The sequence below is a fragment of the Panthera tigris genome, chromosome A1, assembly GCF_018350195.1.
Source record: "Panthera tigris isolate Pti1 chromosome A1, P.tigris_Pti1_mat1.1, whole genome shotgun sequence".
NCBI classification, from domain to species: domain Eukaryota; kingdom Metazoa; phylum Chordata; class Mammalia; order Carnivora; family Felidae; genus Panthera; species Panthera tigris.
In genome coordinates this window covers 229,867,040-229,891,286 of record NC_056660.1, presented here as the reverse complement: position 1 = coordinate 229,891,286, position 24,247 = coordinate 229,867,040, and the positions used below count along the sequence as shown (strand labels likewise).

Below are 24,247 nucleotides of genomic sequence, written 5' to 3'. Positions count from 1 at the left end.
ATGGTGCAGAGGCCTTCCTTGGGGGAGGAGGTGATACCTACTTAACCTCAGAGAGCACTGGAGTGTCCACGAGGCCCCATGGCTGCCGCCTGACAGTGGGGGTTCCCCAGGAGCACGTGTGCGCTGGAAAGAATGGGGGGGTTCGGAGAGCCGGAGGCCCAGGAGACGGTGTCCTGCAGGCTCTTGCCGTCTCCAGCGTAGGTTAGCTGAGTCAGCAGGGGCCGGGGTGCAGATGGCAGCTGCGGGGAGGGTCTGGGGGTGCAGGGGCCCAGGTGAAGGGGAGGTGGAGAGAAAGCCATCTCCCACCTCCATGCGTTTGGGCCTCAAACTGTGAGATCTGAGCCCCTAGGGCAAGAGCTCTGAACAGGGAGCATTTGTCCAACACCGGGGATATTTGGCAATATTTGGCCACTTCCCCCCCGCCGCCCTCCAACCCTGGCTGACTCTAGGACAGTCGCTGCATGAGACCTGGGCTGTGGCAGAGGAGGTGAGGCCTCATGGCTGCCCGCTGTCAACAAAAATTCGGGTGCAGACTCTTCCAGTCTTGGTTGTCATACCTGGGCAGGAGGAGAGATGTGGGTGCCACCGGCATCTAAGGGGGGAGACCAGGGATGCTGCTAACCGTCCTACAATGCCCAGGGCAATCCTGCAACAAGAATAATCTGGCCCCAAATGTCACTAGCCCCAAGCTTGGGACCCTGCTCTAGGTGACTGAAGTGGAGGGACGCAGGGTGTCATTTCACACTAGGACTTCAGTATAGCGGTGGGCATCGGGCAGCATGTTTATTTGACCCGAGAATCTCTTAATGTGGCCCCGGTAGCTGTATTTGAGGAGCTCCCCCCTCCATTTTGGTTTTCTGGGGTTGAGCCAGGAGAATCCCAGGAATAATGCTTTTTACCTGGCATTCTCCTTATTCACCCAGATCCAAGAACTTGTGGGCTTTTGATGAGCCCCTTTGGGAATGAGCAGAAAATCGGGTCCTTTTTGGAGGTGCAAGGTGATAAAGGGGAGAATCTGTATTCTTTTTTTGGGGTGGAAGTGGAAAATCTGTATTCTGAAATGAATGTTCTGACCAGCTTAGGTTATGGCTGGGTCTGGGTAGCAATCTTTCCCAGTTCCCTGTCTGCCTGTTCGTGTGTGTGTGAGAGACAGGCAGACGGACAGATAGACAGACAGGGCTGAGTGGTAATGGACAGTGACAGCATGAACGGGTGTATCCTATTGGTGTGATGGTGACCTTCTCTTTGGGAGCACTGAGAAATGGCTCTGAGGTTCCTTTTTCGTTCTGCATCTGTTTGCCTTGGCATCTCCTGCTGGGAGCTGACAGCATCCGGAACCTTCCCCCCCCCCCCCCCCCCCCCCCCCCCCAGCCAGTGTCGCTGGAGGCTAGTTCAGCTCAGTTTCCACCCCCACCCCCACAGCTCAGTGGCTCCCCACGCTCCCTCCTTACCAGTTTGACGGACAGCTGAACCCTCACGGGGGCGGGCCAAAGAGAACCAGAGTGAACCAGGGTGGCTCCCTGTGTCTTCCTGTTTACCGGACTTCGTGAGAATTATTTCTTGTGTCTAAGAGGCAACCCCCACCCCCACCCCCCGCAAGCGGGCTGGCCCGGGAGGTCGACCATGGGACGTTCTCTCTCTAGGAAGAATGCTTCACTGGGGTGCACACTCCTTGTGGAAGGTGGTCAGTAAACGTGTGTAATTCTCTTTGCAGGACATGCCACCATCACCAACTACTTGTTGAACTATTTTCCCGGCCTTGACCTTGAAAGGAGGAACGTGTTTGGGTTCACGGCCCTGATGAAAGCCGCCATGCAGGGCCGGACGGAATGCATCCGAGCCCTGATGTTGGCAGGTATGTCTCTACCTGCCCTGTGCGGTCCCAGGGGTCTCAGGAAGTGCTGATTTTGGCCCTTGAAAGAATGTGTATTGACGGGGCACCTGGGTGGCTCAGTCGGTTAAGTGTCTGACTCTTCCCTTCCGCTCAGGTAATGATCTCATGGGTTCGTGAGTTTAAGCCCCACGTCAGGCTCTGTGCTGACAGATTCACTGTCTCTCCCTCTTTCTCTGGCCCTCCCCTGCTTGTGTTCTCTCTCTCTCTCTCTTTCTCTCTCAAAATAAATAAGCTTATATAAAAAAAGAATGTGTATCGAGAGGAATCAGTTCCATAGAGACTAAGCCTAGCAGATGTGGCCAAGAATGGTTTCTTTGAGGTGTGCAGCCGTCATCCTCTGAGCTGAAACAAACAAAAAGGAAAGCAAACCCCTCAGGGTGGGGCGGGAGGTCACAGCACTTGTCACCCCACAGCAAACCCCTCCCTGCTCCCTGATGAGCTCTCCTTCACCCTTAGCTCCTTCCTGCCCATATTTGTTCTTCTTTGTTTATTTTATTTATTTTGAGAAAGGGTGGGGAGGGGCAGAGCCAGAAGGAAAGAGAATCCCCAGCAGGCTCTGTATGGTCAGCGCAGAGCCCGATGCGGGGCTCAAACTCCCCGAACCATGAGATCATGACCTGAGCAGAAATCAAGAGTCAGACGCTTAATGGACTGACTTTTTTTTTTTTCCAAGTTAAGTTTTTTATTGGAATAATTTAGATGAATGGAGAGTGACAAAGATAGTACAGAGTCCCACCTGGTCCTCACTTGTTTCCTGCACATTAACGTCTTACTGGGAGGCCAACGTTGGTTCAGGACTCTTAGCTAAACCCCAGACTTTACTCAGATTCCACCCGTTCTCCCATTGCTGTCCCCTTTCTGTTCCAGGATCCCATCCAGGCTCCCACATGTAACGGCCACCTGTCCCCAGTGTCCTGTGGTCGGTGACAGTTTCTCAGTCTTACCTCCCTGCTCATGACCTGCCTGGCTCCAAACTGGCCCGTATGGTGTCCTCGGCCTGTCGTTTTCCTTGTGATTGGATTGGGGTTATATGAGTCACCGCTTGCTTTGGATTTTTTTTTTTTTTTTCCTCCTGCTTTACCCTGAGGGTTTAGGAGAAACTGGAAGAAAAATAAATCCTGTAAGTGATGGCAGGCTTCGAAGAGGAAAACTTTCATGGAAATAAAAAAGATCATAATTAGAATTAGTCCCATTGATTGTGCTTTTGACTCTGACAGTTTCATTTTTGAAAGGCGAGATACAGCAGTTTCAGACGAGTTTAGGCCTTGCCTGTCCTATAGCAGGAAAGAGATGCTTCCTCCTAATTAACCGGTGTTTGTGATGCTCTTGTATTTGGGGGAGGCTTCGTCTGCTTTTACTGCTTCTGGAGCTTAGTTATAATTGAGTATAGGTTTTTAGTAATTTCCTTTTCTACCCAAGCATTTATGGTGTTAATCACATCACTTCATTTTTCCTGATGAATTAATTTGAATTACAGGCCCTTTTGTTCTTAGGTCAATTGCCTTGCCATCACTCCGGAAAATGCCCAGGTGTTGGCTGTCATTCGGCTTTTTTTCTGGGTCTGATGGAAGTTTCAGGCGTTCGCTAAGCATTTACAGGATTGCAGAAATGCCTCTGGGGCCTCTTGAGGGATGGACCTGCTTCAGGGCAGCGCGTCCAGGGCCTCGGTTACGGATAATGAATTTGGCATTAGGTTTCATGGCGTTAGGTTTCCTCCCCCTTGCCTGTGCCCTCCTCCTGGGCCCTGCGCATCAGAGTCCAGCACGGTTCTCACGGGTGCAGACCTGTGGTCCACCCACCCTGAACTGTTCCTTGTCCGAGCAGAATGGTCAGCAGAACTGACTTGGAAGCCAGGACCCCTGGTTCTTGATTCTAGTCCCTTCGTTTATTGTCTCTACACCTGGGCCAGTCACCTAACGCCCTGGGCCTCTGCTGGGACGGGAGGTGAACGACTGTAGGAAGTCGTAATGGGGACTGAATGAACTCCCATGTGGAAAGCCCTTGGGTGTATGTCCAGCGTGGAAGAAGCCTCTGGTCAATGGCAGTTATTATTATTGTTACTTGTGAATTTATGTGCTCAGTAATTGTCACATGAATGAAAAGCAGTGGTATATTTTTCCCCCTTGAAAAATATCCCCGTGGTGAAATACTTAAACTTTCCTGCCGAGGGTCGTGGGCACATAGCTCGCAGCTTCTGAATCTTTTTACTGCTGTCATGTGGTGCTGGATAATTCTTTGTGGGGGTGGGGGGTGGGGGGCATCCCGGGAACTGTAGGATATTCAGCACCTGCCCTGGCCTCTCCCCACCAGGTGATGCTAGCACCCTCCCAGTCGACCAAAAATGTCTCCAGACATTGCTAAAAGTCCCCTGGGCATGTAAAGCGGCCTCTTGTTGAGAAACACTGATGTCAGTAATTTAAATGGGAAAGGGTAGAAAAAAAGAAGAGAATCTTTTCCTTCTTATATGCATTCCTCCTTCCAGCTTGTTCTATAGTCCTTCTTAAAATAAAAATCTGACAGCTCTTCGGAGGGGTTTCTGAACTGCCCTCTAAGGTTTTGGTGTTTAACTTCTCGAAGGTGTTAATTTTCTACTATTACCTCTGAGGTGGCTCACGCTTCTTTTCCCCGGGAAAATGCGTTACACTTTCCTTTTACAGTAGATGTAAAGATGTACAGTGTGTGTTTTAAAAGAAGAAAAAGTGAGGAGCACCTGGGTGGCTCAGTCAGTTGAGCGTCTGACTCTTGGTTTCAGCTCAGGTCCCGATCTCACTCTTCGTGGGTTTCAGCCCCGCGTCGGGCTCTGCACTGACAGTGAGGAGCCTGCTTGGGATTCTGTCTCTCTCTCCCTCTCTTTCTGCACATCTCTCTCAAAATAAATAAACTTTTTTAAAAAAGAAAAAGGGGCACCCGGGTGGCTCAGTCGGTTGAGCGTCCGACTTCGGCTCAGGTCACGATCTCACGGCTCGTGAGTTCGAGCCCCGCGTCGGGCTCTGTGCTGACGGCTCAGAGCCTGGACCCTGCTTCGGATTCTGTGCCTCCCTGTCTCTCTGCCCCAACCCACTCGCATTCTGTCTCTGTCTCCCTCAAAAATAAATACACGTCAAAAAAGACTTTTTTAAAGAAAGAAAAAAAAAACGTGTGATCGGATGTGTTTCCTGGGTTGGATGGAGAGCAATGAAGATACTTGTTGGGATGCCTAAAAATTGGCACAGGTAGTTTTAAGTCTTCTTTCCATTTAATATGTCAATATTAAGAAAGCCTTTGAAGATACTAACGCATGAGTGTTTCCTGGGATTGACGCTTGAACACAGAGCGTGTTTAGTGTAGCTGCGGAAAGTCCCCTTGAGAGATAATCAGTGGTCAGCATGTGATCGTTTCAAAAGCAAAAGGCACGCGCACTGTTACGCGTTAATGGGTCGAGATGCATACATCATCCCTCTTGTTCCAAGTGCAGGCTTTCTCCTGCACCTGAGTTGAATTTCCCAGTTGCAATTTCATTATATTCAGTAGGAAGCGTCTCCTTTGAGAAATGATGGATCATCGAATTGGATGCCCTGCCAGCACTGTTTAGATTTCCCAGTTCCTAACATACAGACACACGTCAGCTCTTATCTTACCTCGTCAGGCAGAACGAAATAACGTGGGAATTATCAAAACTTTGGATTTTATTAAAAATGTAACCGGGGTCTGGGAAGCTGATTTATTGGCTCTTTGGCTTTCGGCTTCCCCAGGAATAGCGTCGGCTCTGCTGATAAGAATCCCAAGTGGGGCTGTGGATTCTCGTTAATTCAGTGGAATATTAATGCCCCGAAGTGACAGGTCTATTTAAGTAAGTGGCCCTGAGAAGCCATAATGAGGATGCGACTTTCTCTGAAGAGAAGCAGAACTCAGTGGAGGTTGGCAAGCTCTAGACCTGCCTAGGCTCTTGTACCTGAAGTGTGATGTGATTTCTGTGGCATTCGGCCTTCGGGAAGCGGAAACAGGCAAACCCCTTCACGCGTCTGTGATCCCCAGCAACGACGCAGACATCCAGGAAGGTGTAGGAGCCTTGCTTCACGAGGGCCACTCTCCTCGTTGGTCCTGTGGTCATTTGTGTCCTAGGCGAGCCCCGACTGTGTGTGCTTCTGCAAAGCCAAGTGATACAACATCACAGCAGAGGTTTCTTTATTGTTTATAAGGATAACAGGAATCTCTTGTGAGCTGAGAATTTGCCAAGTTGGAATAATTTCAGATTAATTTGTAGAGAAAGGGCTAAAAATCAGGCATTCCATGTCACCACAGACAGTGTCTTAGCTTGGGAGCTTAGCTTGGCGCAAAAGGAAACCTTGAGACAGGACGTGGGGACAACTAGTTTCTCTGGAAGGTGAGGGAGCCGGGTGAAGGATACAAAGGGGAGACCCTGTGGGCAACTGGGACTCAGCCCTGCTGAGACTCCCTGAAGGACCAAGTACAAGGTATCTCAGAAATGCCTTTGGGGGTGGGGCAGGCTAGAAGGAGGTGCCCCATCCCCCACCCCCCAAATCAGGGCTCTTTCCTGAGACCCCGTGTCCTGACTGATCGTATTGATTGATCCCCAAGATACAAGCCGGGATGGCACACGGGAGGAAAGCTGCAGGAGCTGGTCCACAGGCTCCTGTGTCAGGAGAAAGGCCTCTTGCTGGGAGGGGACCAGAGACGGGCTTAGAAGGGTAGGTAATGTTGGGGGGCTGGCAGAGAATTTGGAAAGGAAGTGATGTGCCCAGGCTCTGTCTGCCTTCTTCTAGTCTGGCCATGACTGCTGGGGGGACAGTATCTGAGAATGAATGACGGAAGGTAGCTTCTTTTCCTTTGGCACCTGTTTGGGATGCTTTCTGCTTCCAGGAACAGACATCCTGACTTGATGGGGGCTGAAAGCAAACAAGCCTCTGTTCTCTCCCCCCCCCCCCCACCAGAAGTCTCAAGGCAGGCAGTAGCTGTGCAGAGCTGGCCCTGGGCTCCATGAGGACATCCCAGAACTGGGTTCCCTTTTCTGTTCACCCAGCACCCCTGACTCACCCAGCACCCCCATTCTCCCGGCACCTCCCATCCTCCCCACCCAGTACCCCCTCCCTTCCCACACAGCAGCACCCCTTCCTCCATCCAGCACCCCCTCCCCAGCACCTCCCATCCCCTCCCCCAACACCCCCTTTCCCACAGCACCTCCTATCCCCCACCCAGCATCCCCCCTCCCCCAACACCTCCCCCCCACAACCAGCACCCCCCTCCCCCAAGCACTTCCTATCCTCCCTCACCCAGTACCCCCTCCCCCCCACAGCACCTCTTTCTCCCCCCAGCACCCTCCTTCCCCCATTCAGCAACCCCGTCCCCCCACATGTTGGCTGATTACTTCACATTGCACCAGAACTCTAGGCTTCAGATCTGTGATTTAGACAGAAAGCGGCACTACCCACAGTCATCACTTTTATCAGGGTGCAAGAGCCTTCTCTTTGGGGCTCACTGACCCTTGTAAGAGAGGCTAAGGAAAAGGGGAACAGGATTGAAGTTACTGGGTTAGACCAGTATCCTCAACTGGGGGTGGGTGTTGCCCCCCCAGGGAACACGTGCTAATATCTGGGGAAATTTTTGGTTGTCACAACTGTGGAATGCTACTTGCCCCCACTGGGTAGAGACTGGGGTTGCTGTTAAAAGTCTTAACGATGCACAGGACGGCCCCCACAACAAAATGATCTGGCCCAAAATGTCAGTAGTACTGACATGGCAAAACCCTGGTCTACGCCAGTCATGATGCATTGCCCAGAACTAAGTATGCTGCTGCCTTGAGTAAAATCGAGGACTTTGTGTAGACAACTCACAGCACTCAACATGGCAGCAAACGGACACGTGGGTAGGAGCCCACCTTCTGTCTGCATGGCTGGAGCACTGGGTGAGACAGCAGGGGTAGGGAGTGAGGGTGCCAGTGGGTCCCGGGGAGAAGATGCACACACCGGCCTTTCAGAGTCCTCTGTTCTCTGAAACGTTCACTTATAGAGTGTTGACCATCGGTGCTGGCCTCCCACGGCTTCATCGCTCTGTCTAGGCCATTAATGTTGCCCTTCTTCACGACATGAATCCCAGACGTGTAGCATGGCTCAAGTCCTCAGGCTACATTACCATCAGAGTGGCCTTTGTTCTGTAAAAGTGTGTGGTTTCCAAGATCATTTTGAAGGGTTGTTGTTGTTTTTTTTTCTGTTTATTTATTTAGAGAGGGACAGGAGGGGGTCAGAGAGGGAGGGAAAGAGAGAATCCCAAATAGGCTCTGTGACGTCAGCGCTAGAACCCAGTGCAGGGCTCGAACCCAGGAACCGTGAGATCACCACCTGAGCCAAAGTCAAGAGTCAGACACTGAACTGAGCCACCCAGGCGCCCCTTCCAAGATCATTTGGGAAAGGCACGAAAACAGCAGGAAGCACTGAACTACCCTTTGGACAGCTGCTCCTTTAGTTTTCTATTAGCTTTTGAAAAATGTCTCTCTCAAGCCACGTTCATTAAGATTTTAATTTTGCAGTTTGTTCCTTTTTAAGTGACGTGCAATTAATTAAGGCTTAATGTGTCATCTATTTTTTGCGATGACATTTTTACTGCCCCCTTTTCATTTTTGTCAGTTTATAAATTGTACTCTGGCTAATGAGTTCCATCCCGATTTCCAGTTCCAAATAATTATCACTCTCCGAGTACGTCTATTCTTTAATGTGCCACAGAATTAAGCACATTACGAGGCAAGCCCAGGTGAGCGGGCCTGCCTGTGCCAGGGGGCCGCTGGAGGGGCGCCAGGCCGGGGAGGCTGCTGAGCCCCTCCTCGCCTCCGTTCAGCACGTACTGAGCCGCCACCACATGTCAAACACCTGGGTCCGCGTGAGACATAAATGCAGAAGCCTCTGCCGGTCCCGGTCCCTGGAGAGCTCACAGACTAGATAATTGCCCTAGTTCTCCACACTGCTTTGCCAGTCAAAGTATGACTAATGGGACCTGAAATCCTGAATGATTTTTAACTGTGTATGGGGCTGAGATTGGACCAAGATTAATTGAACAGCAATTCCTTCTTAATTTCTCTTATACGACTGCGCTGAAATTTATGAACATCTCATCAGGTTGAGCTGAAGTTTAAATTTGCAATATTAGGAGGGGGCGGTGGGTGCGACAGGGGAGATTTATTAAGGAAGTGACTAGTATAAGGGAGACTGAGGATATAGGAGTCAGGATTCTCCAGAAACACAGAACCAATGGGAGATACATGTTAAGAGATTTATTTTAAAGAATTAGCTCATGACCTTGGGGGTCAGCAAGCCCCAGATCTGCCGGGTCATCAGGCTGGAAACTTGGGCAGATGTTAATGCCGCAGTCTTGAGGCTGATTTCCTTTTTCCCCAGAAGTCTTTAGCTTTTGTTCTTGAGGCCTTCGACCGATTGGATGATGCCCACCCACGTTATTGAGGGTAATCTCCTTTACTCAGACAACTGATTGTGGATACTAATGGCATCTACAAAACAGTTTCACAGGGCACCTAGATTAGTGTTTGTTTAAATCGCTGGGGTGCCAGAGTCTGGCCACGTTGACACAGAGCACTAAGCGTCATAGAGGAAGTGACCCTCCCTGACGGGTGGGCAGGAAATACACACAGAGGAGACCTTCTGTTAGCAACCTCGATGCCTCAGGTAGGTCCCTTGGCCACTGTGACTGCCATCCATTTTGTAGCAAACTTTTATGAAATGCATGCCTCCCACCAGCCAGGATGACGTGTCGAGGAAACCAAAATGAGTAAGGTGGGGGCTCTGTCCTGGAGAAGCCCACGGTCTGGTAAAGATGATAGACCCAGGACCGACCAACTCAGTACAAGAAGTGAAGGGCCACACGTTTCCTGCACAATGGGACCCTCACAAGTGATTATTCCTTTTAGTGTTCTAGAACATTCTGGTGACATCATTGAAGAGTTCACACGTCTGTCTAGTCATCTCTTCATTGCTGGAAAGCCATGAAATCTTATTTCTTTAAAAATCCCATGATTTAGGGGCGCCTGTCGGTTAAGCGTCTGACTTTGGCTCAGGTCGTGATCTCACGGTTCATGGGTTCAAGCCCCACGTCGGGCTCTGTGCTGACAGCTCAGAGCCTGGAGCCTGCTTCCGATTCTGTGTTTCCCTCTCCCTTTGCCCCTCCCCCACTTGCACTTTGTCCTTCTCTCTCAAAAATAAATAAACATTTTTAAAAAATTAAAAAATTCCATGACTTAGGTGCTGAGTTCAGGTGGTTTTATTTAGGAAAGGCAAGCGATTAAATTAGGAGCACTTAAAGCTGGGTTGTGTTACAGTAGTGCACACAGTAAGTAGTTCATGGTCAGATGCAGGCTCATCCGGGTGGCACAGTTCCAGGGAGTCTGTTACTAGGTTGTGGAAATTTTGCCTTTGATCCATTTCACTGTCTTTCACTTTCTGCCATTGGATGGGAAAAGTTCTCGAGGCATTCTCCCATTACTGTTTGCGTTTGGTTTCTTTCAGGGGCCGATGTCCATGCCCGGGACCCCCGCCGTGGGATGTCCTCCCAGGAGTGGGCTGCTTACACGGGACGGTTGGAGGCCGTCCGCCTCATCCAGAGGCTGCTGGAGCGACCCAGCCCCGAGCAGTTTGGGGAAAAGTACAAGCCAGACCTGCCGCTCCCCCCGGAGGCCGTTCTGAAGCCCACGGGCTCCAAAAACTGCTTGCAGAGGCTCGCCGAGTTTGTGCGGTCCACGCTGACGCCCCGCTCCCGCCAGGGCCTGGAGGATGGGGGCGTGCTGGACCATATGGTCAGGATGACCACGAGCCTCTACAGCCCCGCCGTGGCCGTCGTCTGCCAGACTGTGTGCCCCGAGAACCCGCCCTGTGTGGGGAAAAGGCGGCTGGCGGTGCAGGAAATCCTGGAGGCCCGGGGGAACCCGGACACGCACGCCCGGGAGAGTGATCAGGTAGAGGGCGCCGAGCGGCAATCCCGGACCCCCCAGGCCGCGGGGGTCTCCAGAGAGGGGGCCCCGAGAGCCAGCCTCCCGTCTCCGCAGCTGCCAGGCGCCCCGCGGAGGGCCAGCCTCCTGCCCCTGCAGCTGCTGAGGAGGACCAGCGTGCGGCCCGGCGTGGTCATCCCCAGGGTGCGCATCAGCAAGGCGCCCGCGCCCACCTTCCACCCGGAGCGGGCGGCCGCCAAGGGCAGCACCAAGGACAGCGCCCACCTGCAGCTCCCCAAGTGGAGGTACAAGGAGGCCAAGGAGGAAAAGAGGAAGGCGGAAGAGGCGGAGAGGCAGCGGGCGGCGGCCGCGCAGAAGGAAAAGCGGGCGCCGTCCTGGAGGAAAAGGACGTGAGGGGTCGGCTGCCTGGAAGCGTGTGCGGCGGGGGGAGGAGGCGGCGGGGCTCGGCGCCGGGAAGGATGCGCCCCTCCGCCCCCCCGCCCGCGCCCCTTCCCCCGCGCTGCACAGCCCCGCACGTCGCCGCACATCCCCTGCAGACAGGCCCTCCCGGGGGGCCCAGAACGCGCTCCATATTTATTCAGGCAGCACCCGAGAGTGAATTGGGCAGGGCACAAGAAGATTAGCCTAAAACCAGTTCCCTTAGCAGTCGGTACACCTAGCGGGCAATTTGCCAAAAAGCCTACCTTTAGAACCTCACTTGAGAAATTTTTAAGACCAATGTATCAAAGGGCCTTTTCGGAATAATTTTGTATTTTAATCATGATCAAATTTGCCTTTTACTGGTCTTTGTATTTAAGACGTCATGAATACATTTGCCCGAAGACCTTTTGTTTAAAATACTGTTTCTAGCAATGATTATTTGTGATATCTCTATGATTTCATACAGAATTTGCGGAAGCCTCCCCTTTCCTTGATGTTTGCTCTAGTCTTTGCCTTTCCTTCTCATCGTAGGTGTGCATGAGCTTCCTACGTTCTTATTGATTTGATTAAGCGATGCTGAATATTTGTTTCTATTTGATGGAGGCATTTACTTTTACAGCAAAATGATGAAGTGAGACAGGGGGATCAGAGTTCCTTGTATCTTATTTTTAAAGCTCTTATTTATACAGTAATAATAATGAAGAAAAACCTGTTGTCGAAGTACAAAACCCTGCATAGAGAAGCATGTATTTATTGCTAGAACTAAACATTTTAAGCAAGGGACTTCAGATAAACTGGATGCAAAGCCTTTAACATATTCAAAAATAGATAGGAGAAAAACCTATTGCTTAATAAAATGGGGGCAAATGTAATAAATTTTTAGTAGAAATACAAAGTTAAGTTCTATGTACTCTTACAGAAATTGAATTCAGATATCCTTAAAACGTAAAAAAGATGCAAAAGAGTAAGGCGCCAGAGTGATACAAACCACTGAAAAGGGGGAGAGGGGCTAGCGAACAGGGATCAGGACTAAACATTAAACAAACTCATCTTAGGCGACTTGTCCTGGCTTGGGCTGGGCCGCTCCCTCCTCCAGACTCCGTTCCAAAGATTCCCTGGTGTGGAATTACTTTTATTTTTCCTTTGATGACTCCCTGTGATGTTCAGTTCATTCTCATGCTGACTTTGTAGAATTTCCAAGATATGGGGACTTCGGCAGAGCATGTATGTGATTTGCCCTGGGCTTTGAGCTCTCACTGGGAGTTTCCATCCATACTTTTTATCTCTGAAGCACTGAGAAATTCTAATGACTCTCTGGCCATCTGGGTTGCAGAGTATCTGTCATATATATGCACTACTGACGGCACTTTATTTAAAAATTACCCTACTTGGAAGCCATAGATTTAAAATAGTAGAGACTGACCCTGGATTCACATGTCAGATCGTGCTGCTCCCTGGCTGTGTCGTGATGTGCACCTGTCTCATGATGTGGGCTGGGATGGCGCTGGCCTCTGCCTATCCTCCTGTGATGCTCGGCACCATCGGGCATTGAGCAATCTGGGGTCTCAGACTCACCTCTCCAAAAACCTCAACCAACGGTCTGTTGGGCAGCACCAGACTGATGGGAGAACGTGCGATGCTAATGCTTTCTTTCAGCATGACTGATATTAGGGGGCTGCAGGCCACCCTTGTGTGTGAGTCGGGATTGGCCAAGTGCCCTCGGATGAGATGGGGACTGGTCCCCAAGGTGAAGAGAAACACACCTGAGCTCCCTGACAGTCCAGTCCAGCATTCTTTGAGATAACTTTCACGTTCATGTATTTTCATTGCTTTGAATGGCTGGCTGCATTTTCTAGCTGAGGGTCACTCTTTGTCACCTGGCTTCCGCTGTAGGTCGGGGACAGGGGCACTGATGGGCAGTGACCTCCTTCTGCTCTCCACATGTCCCCACATTTGTTCCCTGCCATCTCCTTTGCCTTCTCTCTTCCTTTGCCTGTTTTCTTCTCTACTTTTGGCTAAATGCCCTGATCCTCCGTGGCACCACCACTCTGAGGTCTAAAAAGGGCAGAAAAGCAAGGCGATCGTGAGAGGCAGTGCGGTGTCCCTCTTGAATTATCATGTAGTGACCTCCGCCTGCCCAGTGAATGAACTACAGATTTCCCCAGCTTCTTTGCAGTTGGTTTAGGATTTTGGCCCGGTCCGCTATGCCCTTTTAAGGGCAAGAGACCTCGTTTGCTCTCCTGACAGATGATAACAGCACCACCCTGCTGTGCGGAGCAGGGAGGACCCGGTGTCTGCTTGCACCCCTGATGCTTATTAACTGTAAATAGTGAATTTCAAGTTGACAGGTACCTTCTCAGGGATTTATATATAAATATAGTTAGAGGAAAAGATGAAGTATATTTTAATACTTTTTAGCGTTTGAGTGAATTATGATCACACTAGACAGAAGAAATATTTCTAACACGATATCAGTGCTGCTGTTTTCCAGGGAGCTGTCCAGAGGCTCCCTCTGTTGAGATTTTCTGGTTATTGGAGACCCGGGACATTGGCAGCTGAAACGGCTTTGGGGGTAGATGTGCGGTCACCTCGGCACCTCTCAGTTACCTCTTGTGGATGTGAACCCTTGTATTTAAAACAGATTCAGCCTGTATGTAAGCAGCGGTGGCTGGGATAACAGAGACGGGCCATTCGTCACTTTTACCTCTAGAACTGGTTCCTCCGTGTCTGCTGTCGGGGTGCATGCCGTGGGAATGACAGTTTCTTGTCCTGGCTCATGTGGATCCATGTTCCACGGTCATCCCGGTGTGCCGCTCACCACTGGGGAGGCAGAGGGAAAATCTGGAAAGCCGAGGGAAGTCCGTCTGCAATGGCCTCAGTGTTAAGAGGCATAAGCTGTCGCGTCTTTGGCCACACTAGGGACACACGGCCCATAGCATCACGGACCTTCGTCACTGTCTCTGAAGCATCTCCCAACAGGCTCCCGGCAGCACGTCAGGAACAGGAGGTGGGAAATCGCAGCTGGTTCCTTGTCTCAGCGTCGGGTCCTCCCGAGACACCAGGCTCATTCTGCAGGGGACAGAGATTCATGATGTCCGCTGGGACGTGAGGCCTGCATGCGCGGAGAGGCGGTTCCAGACGCCTCTGCCCACTTCCTTCCACGCTGTCAGTGGTGAGCGGGTCTCCGGGGGCCCGGCGTCTGCGTGGAGACCAGGAGTTGGTGTGCGAGATAGAATCCCACGAGGCGAGGCCGGACCCCGTCCTGACAGGGATGCCAAGCCCGTGTTCCGCAGGGAAGAATCAGGGTACCACGTTAGGAAGAAAGGCCTCCCTGAGAGTTAACTTAATGAGCCAAGACTCAGAAGGGGGCACGATTCGTCCCTTGTAGCCTCTGGCAAGAGCACTGCCTTTCCCCCCTCGTCCACACTACAGTCAGAGAGGAGCCTGTCTCTCCCTAATTTACCTGTTTGCTCTAGGGAAGGCTCTGATGGAAGTCAGGGGTTCCTCCTCCCCCAGGCTCCCCTGGACGTTCCTGCTTGCTCCTTTCCTGTCTCCTACAACACCTGTCCGCCCCGCAGCGTGGAGGCTCATCGTGACCTACTGTGAGCTCCAAGTCGCCGTCTTTCATGCGATCAAGTACAAGCACTCGTTCTTCCTCACAGTATTTGGGGAAGTTCTGACACGCTGCCCGGGTATTTGCTCAGCGCCCTTTCCGGCCCACGTGGGTGACTGGGCTCTGCACTGTCTGTGGGTACTCCGCGTGCCGGGTCCTCGTTCCCCGCCACGGCAGCCTCGCACCAGCCCCCTTGAGCCAGGCCAACGGCCTAGAGGACCACTATCCTTCAGGGAAGGGAAGGCAGGAGGTCCGTCACAACCCGCCCGTGCAGAACGATGAGGTCGCGTTCATGATGGCAACTGGAATCCGGCAAATAATCCTCACTGTGGGGGTGCTGTTACCCACAGAGAACTTAGGACAAAACCGGTCTCCCTAAAGTGCTGACGGCCGTTTTCTCAGCTTGACACCTCGATGCGTCTAGAACTTGTTTCTTTCGTCTGTGTAACTCTTGAGTCAGCTGCCCATTTCTGTGGCCTCGAATTCACTTGTTTCTTCATTAACGTGGAAAACAAGCGGCTAAAAAAATTCCTCTGGAGGCTGGTTTTGGGGGAAAAAACCCGAGACAAACAGAAAAACACGAAACACAAAACTTCACTACTACCCGAATTGATTTAACTGGTTTTCGAGCGACTCGGTTGAATGCCCGTGCCGTGCGCACAATTTCTGCATTGTGTCCCAGCCTGAAACAAGACTTCTGAGAGAGGCACGGTCCCTGCAGCGCTCTGATGGCCCTCGGCTGCAGGCCGAGCCAGAGTGCGCGGTGTGTGATAAGGTGTGAGTGTGCCCACACGCACGTGCACGCGCAAATGAACAACTAAAGGAAGAGCAGGTCCTGTGTTCGCAAAGGTGACGGCTGCGGTGGCTCCCGGGGAGCGTCAGGTGTGACCTTCATCGATGTGTGTGTTCAGGAGGGTTGGACGGTCCAAGACCTACTGGAAACACTTCATCCAGTGGGGCGTGGAACACAGCTAGCATGTCGTAACCCGGATCTTCTCGAAGTGGAGTGTTGGGCCAGGCGCCTCATGTAGGACAAGGTCCAGTCGCCGAATCGGGGACATCTCTCTGCCTTTGACGCGCGTCCTCTGCCTTGAGAAGCAAAAGCCAGAGAGGACTCTGCTTGGGGAGCTCCAGCAGACTTTCAGCTGTGGCCACAGAGTGGGGACTGAACTTCGAATTTGGTGCCAGGTTAGCCCATAGAATCAGCATCTTACCTCGAGGAAGCACTAGGATTTTCCCAAATCCCAAGTATGAAGTACTCTAATCAAAGCTAACACAACTTGGGTTTTGAGAGGCGTCGATTCTTCATAGTATATCACGTTTATATTGTTTTTAGAGGAGATGTAGGTGAGACACAAAAATGAAGCTGGTAGGGCAGTGACCTGTGTTGACCTGACGCCATATAATGTTTTGGGAGCTTGCTTTGAAGCACTTTATTAACACCAGCTCTTGAGCAGAAGTTCTAGAAGCTGGTTTGGAACTGCACAATTATGGACGACTGGATGAAAACCAAAAAAAAAAAAAAAAAAAAAAAAAAATGCTGTAAACCTGGAAATGTTACCAGCAGCTCTCCGAGTCTGTGGGGGCGTCCTCAGGAATTTGAATGATACACCCCTGGTCAGTTGAACAGAAAAAGGTTTCCTTGGAATTCTCTTCATTGAAATCATTGTCCTGCCTTGTCATGTTTTGGGTGTCTGAGGATGTGTGTTTAATAATGGCAACTTTATGGCAGTCTGAGTATCGAACAGACTTCTGCACGGGGTACCAGATTTCAAGTTCTGTCATCTTGGGATAAGCTCTGTTTTCTGAATGTAAAGTTATTTCCATTGTCATTTCTTAAAATGGCTGTTTTGAAAATGTTGACCGGGGATAGCATTGGGTACATTTCATAGCTTTTTATTTTGAAGGTGAGTTTTGTTACGGTTTATAAAAGATATTTTCCTATTTAGACCTCAGGGCTATTTTGGGACCTACAAATAAATGTGACTCCCAGCAGCGTCCAATTCTTGGTATCGAAAACGTTAATAATCTTTACGTTAAATATGATACATTATTCAGCATAAAGAATGTGTCTGTTCCCTGTCAACTTCTAACAAATTCTGTATCTAATATTTAAAAAGGTTAAACAAAAGTAATGTAAAAATACGGGGGGATTGTGGCTACAGGATTAAAAAGCGCTTGTGAAATAAACTGTACAGGGGTGTGATATTTGACGTGTGTAGGAAATGAGACAATTAAATACGTCACATATTTTTCATGTCACTTCTTTTGATCGGGATAGATGTGCACTTTCTTTTTCTGACACACTTTTACCTGAACACGCTTTACTTTTACTTTTTCAATGGTAAGATTTTTAAATTAATGGTTTATCCAAGAATATTTTCACTTATGTTAAAATAGCATCACTGCAGCCCACGCACTAGGAGGTGGGCACCCTTCAGTCGTCTGTCCGTGTATCTACATACATGTGTCAAAACAAAAATACGGTTTTTATTTTAGGTTTATTTATTTTGAGAGAGGGAGGGAGCACGAGCGGGGGAGGGGCAGAGAGAGAGGGGGAGAGAGAGAATCTCAAGGGTCTTGATCCCTGGAACTCCAAGGTCATGACCTGAGCTGAAATCAGGAATCCGAGGCTTAATTGACTGAGTCCCCCAGGCGCCCCAGGTTTTGTTTTTCTGTGTATTCTTTTTCCTAGCTGATACAATGTAAATGTTGTTCTTTGGTTTCTTTATTTAAAGCATGCTTTTTTTTTTTTTTAAAGCATGTCCTTGAAAAGCTTTTTAAAAACTCTAAAACTAATTTGATTTTCTTTTAATGGCTAAAAAAAGAATGTACAAACACAGAAAAAATGAACCAAATGCCGTGAAAGGGTCTCAGATGAAAAGTCCCTGACCCTCCCTCGGGGCAGTCCCTCAGATGAATTACTTAGGCATCCTTCTAGAAATATATATATATATATATATATATATATATTTTAAAAAAATTTTAGGATGGGGCGCCTGGGTGGCTCAGTCAGTTAAGCGTCCGACTTCAGCTCAGGTCATGATCTCGCGGTTTGTGGGTTCGAGCCCCGCGTCGGGCTCTGTGCCGACAGCTCAGAGCCTGGAGCCTCCTTCGGATTCTGTGTGCCTCTCCCTCTCTCTCTCTGCCCCTCTCCCACTCACACTCTCTCTCTCCTTCAAAAATAAATAAACATTAAAATATTTTTTTTTAATGAAAAAATTGTAGGTTTTATGTAAGTAATCTCTACACCCCACGTGGGGCTTGAACTCGCAAGCCTGAGATCAAGAGTCGCATGGTCTTCTGACTGAGCCGGCTGGGCGCCCCCTAGAAGTATATTTTAAATGTTTTCTCCCCTTCCTGTGTCATCCAGAGGAGTTCCTGTAGCACGTACAGCTGCTTTCTCGTGTTTTGGGGAGAGTGCACTTGGCCCCTTCGCTCGTGTCGGTCGGTGGCACCCGGAATTGCTGGACACAGGTGTGCCGTGGCTCACTTAACCATTTCCCGGTCGCGGCTCATTGCGGTGGTGTCGGCTCCTACCATACGCAAGTAGTGAGGAGCCTTGACCTGACCTGTGTGCACAAGTGAATGTTTCTCCGGAACAGGCGCGAAGACGGGATTTGCCGGATCGAAGGGAAGGCCGATGTAAATTTCGGTAGGCACGGCTGTGTGGTCCTTTCCAAAGATTCCCGAGAGAGCGAGGGAGGGGATTGGCCCACCCGCAGTGGACGAGAGAGGCTGTGCCCCTCCCGCAGCAACACTGGATGGTCATCAGACTTTCCGATGTTTGCAGTCTGATGGTTACAAAGTTGTATCTCATTTTAATTCTCGTTTCCCCAATTATGGGCGAGGGAGAGCCTCTTTTGATGTGTCTTTGGACCATGTTCTTTAAAAGAAATTTTTTTTTATGTTTTATTTTTTATATTTGAGAGACAGAGCACATGCAGGGGAGGGGCAGAGAGAGGGAGACAGAATCCGAAGCAGGTTCCAGGCTCTGAGCCGTCAGCACAGAGCCTGATGCGAGCTCGAACCTATGAACCGTGAGATCATGACCCGAGCCGAAGTTGGCCGTTTAACCGACTGAGCCACTCACGTGCCGCCACCCCCCCCAATTTTTTTTTAATGTTTATTTTTGAGAGAGAGAGACAGAGACAGAGCACGAGGAGGGGAGGGGCAGACGGAGAAGGAGACAGAACGTGAAGCAGGTTCCAGGCTCTGAGCTGTCTGCACGGAGCCCGATGTGGGGTTCAAACCCACAAACCACAAGATCACAACCCGAGGCAAAGTCCAACGCTTAACCGACTGAGTCACCCAGGTGCCTCAAATTTTATTTTTTTAAGAGTAATCTCTACCCCCAACATGGGGCTCAAACTCCTGACTCCAAGCTCAAGACTCTCACACTCCGCTGAGCCAGCCAGGTGCCCCTGGGTTATTTTCGATGAGACCGAAAACAACTATTTATTTGGAAAATTCAGCCCTGTCTTTAGGAAGTCTGAAGTCTGACACGTTAAAAGATCATAATTCTACTCCCCGAAAATCATAATTATTAAGGAAGGACCTAACTGGGAAGTCACATTTTAAATAAAATTGTCCAGGCCACGACGGTGATTGGAGACTATTTGTATTTGTCGTTTGTGTAAACACAAATGAGGTGTGCATGTGTTGGGTAGAAATATTAGTAAATAGGAATATGTACGAGGGATAGTCCTTTAGCACGGTGAAAACCGGGGCGTGAAAAGTGAGGGGGGTGGTCTCGCCCCCGCTGTTTTCCTGATTGAATCCGCTGGGAGACGGTGAAGCCCCAGGTCCCCGCCCACTGAGGCTAAGGGTGCAGTGGGACAGGCCTCGGGAGGGTGCACCCCGGGGTGCCCTCCCCCGTCCGCTGGCTTCCGGAGCAGCGTCTCCACACGGGGCAGTCGTGTGGTCAAGTACGTCATCCCCCGAGGATGTCAGGACGGCCACCTGCCTGTAGCCCCGGTTCCCCTTCACCAGGAGGGGTTGCTGGCTCCCCAGGGTCGCTCCTGCCCTCTCCCTTGGTGATGTGTTAGCTGGTTTGCAGCCGGGGTGGGGGGGGGGGGTGGGACAGGTGGCCTAGGTGGCCTGAAAGCCCCCGGTCTGCTGACAAAACAAAGTTCGATGTGCACATGGCTCAGGTCCTTGGTGAGCTGGCCAGCAGCTCCCGATCCCAGGGGTCACCACCTCCCCCACCCCACATCAGGGTTGGCGAGGTCACAGCCGTGGGCGGCCGCCACCCAGCACCGCCCACCTCAAGACCTGTTATCCTGCCCGAGCTCATTCTTGTCTCACTTAAAAAAAACAAGCAAACAAGCAAACAAAAACCTACAAAATGTTAATACATTTTCCTGGCAAATAAATAAATAAATGAAAAGTGTAAATCAGACTCTAACCTGCCTTGATATTTTAAGAGCGGTATTTACAAAACAACACCAAGAAATTCAATCGCAGGGATATGATTTCAACTTTTCTCTAGCTCTTACTGAAAAAAAGAAAAAGGAAATTTGTCAGCGTCGAGAGCCTAGGTGAGAAGAAGCTGGACCCTGGGAGCCGGGGGCTCTCTCTGGGCCGCCAGAGAGACCGGGGGTTCCGGATTGTCGGGGAGGGGGGAAGTTATCTTGTAGCGGAAAAGGTTGCAAAGTGTCTTCCCTCCCTGGGCAAAGGAGCCTGGGAATCCCGTCCCCCTAAACTCTGCACACTGAGGGACCCCTTCCCGACACTCGCTGTCCAGCTCTCTCCCACCTTGCTGGCCACTGGTGTCACCAGCCCCTTCTCCTCGCTCGACCCCTGAAGGCGAGAAGCCATGAGTGTAGAGGCCACGTCTTTGGGGTTGAGTGCCATCTCACAGCATCTGGAACAGGACTTGGCCCGTGGCAGCTGCCCCAGGAGTATCTGTGGACTGGCGAGCTGGACTCTGGCCTCCTGACTCGGGACCGAGGCCACGAGCAGAGTTCCGCTCTGTCCCTTGGGCGGCGGCACAGTGGACCCAGGAGCGCGTGGGCCCTGGGTCCACCCTACGCCCTTCTGGCTGCAGGGCTCCGGGCAAGGAGCCTGCCTCGTGCTTCCGCGTCCTCGTTTTTGAAGTGGGGATCTTCCTGGTTTGTAGGGTTTTCAGGAAGATTTAATTAAACGACACAAATTGTACCGAGCTCTTTATCAGGGTTGACACGGAACTGGCAGCCAGTAAAAAGTCTCCTTCCTTTCTCCGCCGTCCTCCAGACTCAAGCCCGGGGACAGTCCCAGCGACATCTGCTTTCTAACTTGAGACCAGACTCCCAGGCGGGTGAGTGGAGCTCTCCACCCTGCCCTCCCCCCACCGTCTCCCACATACGTCTGCTCACTTCCCCCGGCTCTGAAAGGTCCTTGACTTTACGGAGGCCACATCCGTGACCTACTGGACCTTTCCATCCTGATGCTGGAAGGATGGCCGGCCGCAGCCGGCACCTGCACCAAGGGCACTTGGGGTCCCCCAGACAGAACCCCTGCATCCCACAGAGGCAGGAGGAAAGAGAAGAAGGCCTCGCTTCCCTCTCTGTGCCTGGCCCTGGGGCAGCCTTGAGGGCTGAGCTGGGGCCCCCATCCCGGAGTCATTCCGGGCTCTTCCCCGTCGGGGCTGTGCTGCCCTCTGAGCTGCTCTCCGTGTCCTCTCCAGAGGTCATTCACAGGGCCGGGGCTGTGTTCCCGGGGGAGGGGGGGGGTGAGCAGAAGCTGGGGGCGGTCCCACGCACACCTCGGGGAGCCACCAGCCTCCTCATCTCGTCTGCCCAACGGTCAAAAATCTGACCTGCCAGCAGCCGCTTCCCAGGGGGTAGTGGTATCGCCTCTGGGGATCCGGCTGATGAGGCCGTGTTGATGAGACTGGCATCGGACAAGGACCGTGTTCAGTGAAAATGGAAACCAGTGAGATCGGCTCAGCGGTAACCGCGCTGTGGAAAATACCCAGCTTTACTGGATCCCGCCTGGCTTTTCTCCCAGAGGAGCAGACGGGGAAGAAGATGCTTGGCTTGCTTAATGAAACGGAGTGACGATATGCAGCTTCTAGGCGGTGCGGGGCAAGGTCTTTGGAGACGGACAGACGGGTCCAGTCCCGGCTTCACTATACGTTCTCGTTGTGAGCCCGGCCGCGCTAGTCATTTCCGTAAAGAAGAGTGAATCTCTGAAGGAAGTCTGCACGCCCGGCCTGTTGCCTGGACAGACTGTCCTCAGGGGTTGGCCCTCACTTCTCTGCCTCCATGGCCCCCAGGTGACTGGGAATGCCTCTGGAGAACCCTTGCGAATCCCAGCGGAAGGTAGGCCAGTGCAATCATGGCCTGCGGCGGGGATGCGGTCAGGCACGTTTGAAAGGCCTTCTGCGTCCTAACAAGCTCCATTAGGAGAGAGAGAATCCGGCCACAGCTCTTCAGCCCCAGGCCCTGTGTGAGTCCCTGCAATGGTGAGCTGCCTTGGATGCTGCATGGTTTCCAAGCGGCTGGAGAGGGGTCCCAGCTCCTCGATCTCAGGGCCGCACCGCCAACTGTGGGTAGTCGGCCCCGATCGGTGCTCGGCTCAGCTGCTGCGGTATCCTCAGGGCCAGGTGCAGCATCCCCGGCCATCTGGGTCAAGATCTTTCCAACCACCGTGAGAAGGAAGGAGGAAGGGGGTAGGAGGGTGGTCCCCCTCCCCGAGAAGTGCATCATTTGTCCCCAGAGCCTGCAGGGGAGCCCCGCTAACAGGCCCATCCTCGGGCCTTCTGGGAGCAGGGGGTGCCCCCCGAGGTGGACGGTTGCTGCCAACCTGCCCTCCGACCATCCAGCCACCTGGGATTAGAAAAGCAGGCAGAGAGAGAAGCGGGCCCCTGCTCTCAGTCCCAGGTCCGCACGTCAGCACCCAGCGGTCCTGGCTCTGGCCCGTGCTGGCATCCGCAGGACGGTGGAGTCTGCCCCTGCCCTGAGAACCGGAGAACACAGCCAGCAAGGTGTTTAATTACTGTGAGCTTCTCTTCTCTCTGCTATAAGCAGGTAGAAATTATGCTGCTTTCCTGAAGGACTTATGGACACACGATGCTTCAGGAAATCAGGACAGGAGCGCACACGAGGAGCCTGGCTGGTGGTCTTACTGTAGGTGTCGGAGAGAGTGGAAGGGGGGCCGGCCTCATCGAGCGTCATCCCGGACAACCTTACCCACTCTCCCCAGTTCGGATGTGCTCCCACGGGAACCTCATCCCTGCCCCGTCGTCTCCGGATGGTCTCGCCCCCTTCCTTCCCTCACGCAACCTTGATATTCTGTCTATTGCGTCCTGCTTGTATGCCGACCCGGCAAACATGAGCCTGGGAGTGGGCTGGACGAGTCACTTACCAGGCTTTTGCCATGACTGCCCCAGGGTGCTCCTTCCCGGGAACTGGCCTCTGGTTTTCTGACCTCATGGTTTCCTGGTGCAGCTGCTGATGGAGGTTAAGGAATGATGTCTCCTCCTTTGTTCCGGGGAAAACACACTCCCGCTCGGCCACGGTGAGCATTTGTATCAAACAGGATTAGGTTCAGCTGCACGTGTGAGAAAACTCAAGAATGATCGTCGTCGGTGTCACTAGTATCAATGACCGTCATCGTCATTACGATTCATATCACTGTCAAAGCTTACTATGTTACTGTGGGCCAGGTGCCCAAAAACCCTGGAATAGAAGGTCTAATTAGCCTCATTTTACATATGGGGAAACTGAGATAAGGAGAGGTCAAGAAACCTATCCAAGGTCTCAGGGCTAGTGAGTGGAGGCGCTGAGATATACTCAGTGTGTGCTCTGAACTTTGCTGTTGTGGCCAAAAAATAGTGGCTTAAACAGTCGAGTGTTTGTTTTTCTCTAAGCGAAGTCTAGAGGCAGGTTGGGGCTGGCATGGTGGTTCCATTGTCATAGGGATCCAGGCTCTTTCTGTCTTTCTGCTCCGTCACCCTTGGCAACAGCGTCCGTTCCCTTGGTTGCCTCATAATCCAAAGTGGCTGCTGGAGCACAAGCCGTCATACCTGTTTTCCACATAGGAGAAAGAGGTGAGGGGCAACAACACGCAAACCTTCTGGATGATCCAACTCCCTTAAGACACCCCCACTTGTATCACATTCACCAGAACTCTGTCCTGCGCCACGTGTAACTGTCAGGTTGCAAAACGGAGCCATTGGAAATGGGCTCGTTGCCTGTACGTCTATAATGGGCTCCATTCCCAGGAAGAGGGGGGAAAGGGCCCTGGGGAGAAGCTGGCATCGCCGCAGCAAAGCGGAAAGCTCAGTGCTTTTCTTTGTATTTCCGCTCTCGGTCAACTCCCAAGGGGCAAGCAGGGGGTGGCCCCATCCTCTTGTCCATCTGATTTTGGGGGACGCTCACCACTGTAG

General features: G+C 51.7%; 1 protein-coding gene across 1 annotated transcript in view; it reads left to right on the top strand.

Annotated features, from left to right (window-relative positions):
* The window catches only part of ANKRD33B (ankyrin repeat domain 33B), an 82,628-nt gene extending 65,502 nt beyond the window's left edge, over positions 1 to 17,126 (top strand). Inside the window, exons 3-4 of the mRNA XM_042997541.1 lie at positions 1,715 to 1,855; positions 10,402 to 17,126. Coding sequence (XP_042853475.1) covers positions 1,715 to 1,855; positions 10,402 to 11,234 — 974 coding nt within the window. The 3' untranslated portion in view covers positions 11,235 to 17,126. The remainder of the gene's footprint in view (positions 1 to 1,714; positions 1,856 to 10,401) is intronic.
* Positions 17,127 to 24,247: the final 7,121 nt, after the last annotated feature.